We start from the raw sequence: 6,000 nt of genomic DNA on the forward strand, positions 1-6,000 counted from the left end.
AGCTCCCCCGTTTGTAGCTACTTTGATATGACTACATTACAGCACAGTCATTTAAGATATTATGTTGCCTGCCTCAGACATCATTACTTGCTCCAGCTACCCAATCTGCTGTGGGCAGCTGAGTCCCGCTTAAGAAAGCTGTGCATATATGCCCTTAATATCTGTCCTGCAGGGCTGCTAACTTAGTTAAACCTCACATGTTGAGCAATGACAGTCTACAATATTTTTTTAGCTATTGAATCCACTAAGGTCTCCAAAGAATAAATTTGGGACAGTAACTATGACTTCACTTTGCATATTCTAGAACAGTAGTTTTCAACCCTTTTTCATTTGCAGGGCTCTAAAAAAATTTGAATGGCAGTGTGAACCCCAAGACAGTCTGCAAATCCCCAGGGGTCCATGGACCATGTGTTGAAAACCACCGTTCTAGAGCATTGATTTTTAACTGGGGTACAATGACATCCTTAGGTGCTGCAAGATCTTAAGGGTGGTATGTGATATGAATACCATTAGGTGTGTAAGCACTTGCACATGATTTACAAGATAAATACAGAGATTACAAATAAGAATCCATAATACGATAAATGTAAGGTACGCCACTGGGGAGGGGGAACATGCAGCATACTTTTAGGCTCTGCAGTCCTACTCTTGCTAGCACCACTGCTGAAACAGACTTGAAGGTCAGGGTTGACCACAAAATAAACATAAGCCACCAATGCGATGTCGCAGCCGGTAGAGCAAACAAAACTCTGGCTTGCATCTATAGATGCTTCTCAAGTAAATCTCAGGATGTCATCCTCCTGCTGTACTCAGCCTTGTTGAGGCCACAGCTGGAGTACTGAATTGAATTCTGAGCTCCGCAATCAAGAAGGCTGTCGAGAAGCTTGAGGGAGTCCAGAGGTGAGCCACATGCATGATCAGAGGGCAAGAGAATAGGCTCTATGAAGAGAGGCTGAGAGCCATGGGACTTTTCAGTCTGGAAAAGCGCAGGCTCGGGGGACCTGCTGGCTGCTTATAAGTACATAAGGGGTGTATATCAGGATCTGGGAGAATGTCTCTTCACCAGAGCGCCCCAAGGAAAAACAAGAACCAACAGTTATAAACTCCTACAAGACTGTTTTAGGCTGGACATAAGAAAAAATTTCTTTACTGGCTGAGCCCCCAAGACCTGGAATAGACTCTCTCCAGAAGTGGTGCAGACACCTACTCTGGTCTCATTCAAGAAATACTTGGATGCTTATCTTGCTGGGATCCTTTGACCCTAGCTGACCTTAGCTGGGGCAGGGGGCTGGACTTGATGATCTTCGAGGTCCCTTCCAGCCCTAACATCTATGAAATTTATGAAATGACAAAAACATGCTCACATGTTGCAGTCTTCCCAAATTCTTTGCAATAGAAGAATTGCTCTAGTATTTTTTCCATAGTCAAAAGATGAATAAAAGCTAAGAGATGGTGTTTTCTGAGGGATGTTTCAGGTCTAATAAGGTTGAGCACCACTGTTCTACATTGTCATTAACTAGCTGAGAAAAATCAGTTGTACTACATGGAAATGTGGAGGGATGTGGTCTAGAGGAGGGCTACTCACATGATTGGGGCGGCAGGGCAGGCCCTACAAGGAGAGGCTATGGGACCTGAACCTATTCAGCCTCCACAAGAGAAGGCTATGGGGGGGGATCTAGTGGCCTGTTACAAACTAGTCAGAGGGGACCAGCAGGCATTGGGGGAGTCCCTGTTTCCCCGAGCACCACCAGGAGTGACTAGAAATAATGGTCAAAGCTGGCAGAGGGTAAATTCAGACTAGACATCAGGAGGCGCTGCTTCACTGTCAGGGTGGCTAGGATCTGGAACCAACTTCCTAGTGAAGTGGTGCTGGCTCCTACCCTGGGGGTCTTCAAGACAAGGCTGGACAGTCACCTTGCTGTGGTCATTTGACCCCAGTACTCTTTCCTGCCATGGCAGGGGGTTGGGCTTGATGGTCTTCTCAGGTCCCTTCTGACCCTACTAACCATGAAACAAGAAGTTTTATCTCCAAAAGAAACATGTGCAGTAGATAAAAATTTAAAGTGAAAGTATTTGCAGAAAATCAACCTTGTTTTTTGCATGATGATGTGTAGAAGGAAATTTTACAAAAACTAAGTTCATTAGTGTTGTAAGCTGTTGCCTTGGAATGTGAAAACAACCACAAACAGTTATTGCTTCCAATCAATAAGAAAAAAGAAATACACAAAGTCTTTGATTTTTATTCATTCAGTATATTCTCTCATACAACATAATTTAACCTAATACAGAAGTGCTCAAACTTTGTAATATATCCTGAAAGGCCCCTGCACTGTTTTTGACTGTTTTTCTTCTCTAGCAGTACCATAGATTTTTATTTGAGGTTTTTGTACATGGTGCACCCAAAATAATTGCTGTTTGGCAGCATTGTTTTTGAGGGTTAGTCTGTTTTTTGAAGCCTGTGTATATGGTACTATAACAATATGCTGTCATAATTAGTGTGTTGATTCTTTTTTTAATTGACTCTTTTATGGTGTGGGCTGTTTGTTTGCATGTTTTGCAGCTCAGCACTTAACCATGTGTTTTTAAATAAATAGGTAGTCAAATTTTGAATGTTTTTTTAAAGGAAAACCATAAAGAATTCAAAAGCCTTGAAGGCTGCTTTGGGGAAAGAGAAGAAACTTGCAGCCCTTTTCTGTTCTACAAATTAATTCGTCATTACTAGAAGATTTACTATATAGTATATGGTAAATTAGTTTTTGTGCAACAGGTTTAATCTCAGATTTAAGGCTGACTGTCTAGCTGCGAGGGATTTAAGTATACAAAATTATCTCAAGAGTCTCAAATGAATAGCATACTGGAAACTTCTTTTAATATCATCTATGCTAATTACCTACCAAATATTTTGGGATTAATTACCGTATTTATTCAAATATAAGGTGGGAGAGCAGTCAGCATGGTAGGGAAAAAGCCCCTTGTTTTACGTTCGCATATGAAGCAGAATGGGGAGCAGGCAGCTGCTACAGCTCTGACTGGCCTAGAACCCAGGTCAGGGCCCCAAAACAGATCCACAGCAAACTTTTGCCCTCGTCCCCCTTTGTTGTGCCTCCTTTTCCCCCCACCCCGCTACCCCACTTCCCTGACATTGGGGAGTTGAGAGGAAGGGGCAGAGACTAGTGAAGCTGGGGGCAGGGAAGGAGGAAGAGATTGGAGGCTGGGGAAGAGGAAAGTGGGGGTGAAGGGTGTAGGTGGCAGAAGGGGGCAAGAAAGCCAAAGGGGGAAGTCGTGGGTGGGGCAGAGCACAAGAGGAGTACCTGACCTCACCCAGCCACTGCTTTCCCTTCTCTCACAGGGATTCAAGACAGCCCTCCAGTGCTTGGATTCTGTATCTGGAAAATTCTAACAATTACAACATTTCCATATGTATAGAATCTATTTATGGGTGGTGTCTTATATTCAAGTAAATGCAGTAACTGCCCATTTGAAAAATGGCAATTGGTAAGAAAAGTAAAAAGAACTTTTTAGGTGATCCTTGAAAAAGGACTGGTGGTGTTTAGACTGACTGTGTATACAGGCTCTTTCATTCCAGAGGCACTGTAGAAGTTTAAATTTTTAGCACCTATCCATCAGAAATTTACCATACTAAACAGTGGTACCCTCAAGCATGTGGAGCTGCTTTGTGGGATACCTCCTGAACTAGAAGCCACAGTTCTGCTGCACTGCATGGAGGCTTATTAACAGCAGTAGAACAATGTAGTGTATGCAGTTTTGTCTTCTCTCTTGATAGGCTGTTTATTTCCTTGGTTACTGTAGTCACCCTTCTTTCTCAACTCTTTCAGCTTGAGTTCCTCTCTTGACCGTGGATGACAAGAGCGGTACACAGTATATCAGATACAGTCCTACCAGTACTTTGTACAATGACAGCAGTGCCTCACTATCTCTGCTCCACATACCTCAACCAGTCCATTCAAACTTTGCATTTGCCCTTTTTCAAGGTTGCATGCCGTTGGCAGCTCAGTCTTCTGTGATCCAGTGGTGGTATACTCAGAACTTGCTACGCTCATTCCCTAAGCAAAATGCATTGTGAAGTACCCCCTGTAATGTGACATTCCAACCACATGCAAAAATCACCATCCTTCAGAGCATTCTCCTCCATAAGAGTGAGCATCTGCTTTGTGCAGGTGCAAACATCCAGATGAGAGCCAGCCATTAAATACATAGTCAAAGTTATCAGTCAGGCAAAGAAAATCCTTTTGCTTAGACATTGGGCATTTTAATAATAAAAATGTGTGGAAAAGAATTGCAGTTGGTGTATCTGTACCTTGTGGAAACTCAGCACAAGGGTATAAAACTACAGGGAGTTAAAAATCCATGCTTACATTTTCTTACTGAACTCCGGAATCCTTTAAGGTTTCTTTCAAGCTTTTTTTTTCTTGTAAGCATAAACCAAGCATAGAGAAATATAACTTCAAGTTGTGTTATTCTCTTAGTTATATAAGGAATTTGTCAAAGAATATTTTATGTACAAAGTAGAGGGTTTTCATCAGTGTTGCAAACTGGCTATTGTTTGGGCAAGTTCAGTTAGCGCTTAAACATAGTTCAGATTTTTTCAGTGTCTAAAATTGTGTGGAAGCTTCACATGAAACAAGGCACTGTAAAGATTATCACCTCTGTTTCTTTCATTGCAGATAAATGTGTGCCTTTCAGAGAGAGAATTTAATCTTAGCTACAGAAGAAGAATGTTACCTGGAAGGAATAAGAAGCCAATATATTTCCAGGGTTTGGGGAAGGGGTGGAGGGAGGAAGAGGTGGTGGTGATGGGTATTAAACTGTTTATTTTATGACATCCCTCGTTTGTTGCAATAAATACTGTAACAATTTGTTGTACCTTTTTGTATATATAGAATATTCTAAATTCAAAGCTTATGGCAAGTGTGTGCACTATTTGGAAACAGTTGCCTATTACCCTTTTAAAACAGGGTATTTTCTGCTTGTTTTATTCCTTATTTACCATACTGAAGGTATACCCTTTTCTACAGTAATCTGGAATATGTTCATTAATTTTTTGCCAATGTAAAATTAAGTAAATCAACATCAAATCAACACATCAGTTCTCTAGTAGTGCTAAAATTAGTGTTTTATTTGGGATGCTTTCCTCTTCAAAAGAATATGCCAAACTACTGCCATGTGTGATTCTTTTTTTTTTAAGAGTATTTTTAACTAAATGAATGTGAGTTGTTGTATGTAACCATTATTTAAAACTGTATGGAAGTGTACAAATAAAACGTTTTACAACATTCCTACACATTTTGTATGATACTTCTTTATTATGTAGGTGTTTGCAGTAACTTTCCTGTAGTAGATTATCCCAGAGGTGAGCTTAACTTTTATCATGAAGTATGGGTGTGCACACACAGAATAAAACCCCACCCTTGTTTACCTTGCTGTCCATGTAGTCTCCTTTTGCTGCTTTGGATAGGTGCCCTGTGTTCCTATGAGTAACTGTTTTCTTCTCATAGCTGGATAGTACTTGCTAATTGTAGTCTAAATAACGATTCCTAAGACTTTTTTCTCATGTTTATGGAGTTGTTGACAGTAAATGTATAGAAGTCTCCAGGTTTCAAACAGCATACATCTTCCTTCTGCAAAGCTGTTATAGCTGCTAATGATAGATGCTGGGAGGGGAGCTACAATGTGGGGGGAGGGAGGCTAGTGCCACCCCAAAATTTGCCGTAGCCCCTGCCTCCCAGTACTGCTGCAACCCAGCTTGCCTGGCCTGGCCCAAGCACAGCCACGGGGAAGAGGCTGGCACAGACCCAACCCCGAGCACACAGCAGGCAGCCCACCCTCAGCCCATGTGCAGATCTAGGGGGCATATACCCCACCATGCCTCCCCCAGGAGCTTCGCCCCCAGCCCTGCGCCCCCCCAGATGAGCCACTGACTCTATCCCAGACCCTGCTCCATCCCAGCTGGGCATTGCCAGCCCCTAGCCCAGCCCCACT

The 6,000-nt window shown here is 42.2% G+C and overlaps 1 protein-coding gene across 1 annotated transcript in view; it reads left to right on the plus strand.

The window, feature by feature from the left end:
* Positions 1-5,302, plus strand: part of FAM174A (family with sequence similarity 174 member A) — a 31,961-nt gene extending 26,659 nt beyond the window's left edge. Inside the window, exon 3 of the mRNA XM_019532417.1 lies at positions 4,686-5,302. Within this exon, the coding sequence (XP_019387962.1) occupies positions 4,686-4,689 (4 nt within the window). The 3' untranslated portion in view covers positions 4,690-5,302. The remainder of the gene's footprint in view (positions 1-4,685) is intronic.
* Positions 5,303-6,000: the final 698 nt, after the last annotated feature.

Source organism: Crocodylus porosus, unplaced genomic scaffold, assembly GCF_001723895.1.
Source record: "Crocodylus porosus isolate Cpor-Errol unplaced genomic scaffold, CroPor_comp1, whole genome shotgun sequence".
Taxonomy (NCBI): domain Eukaryota; kingdom Metazoa; phylum Chordata; order Crocodylia; family Crocodylidae; genus Crocodylus; species Crocodylus porosus.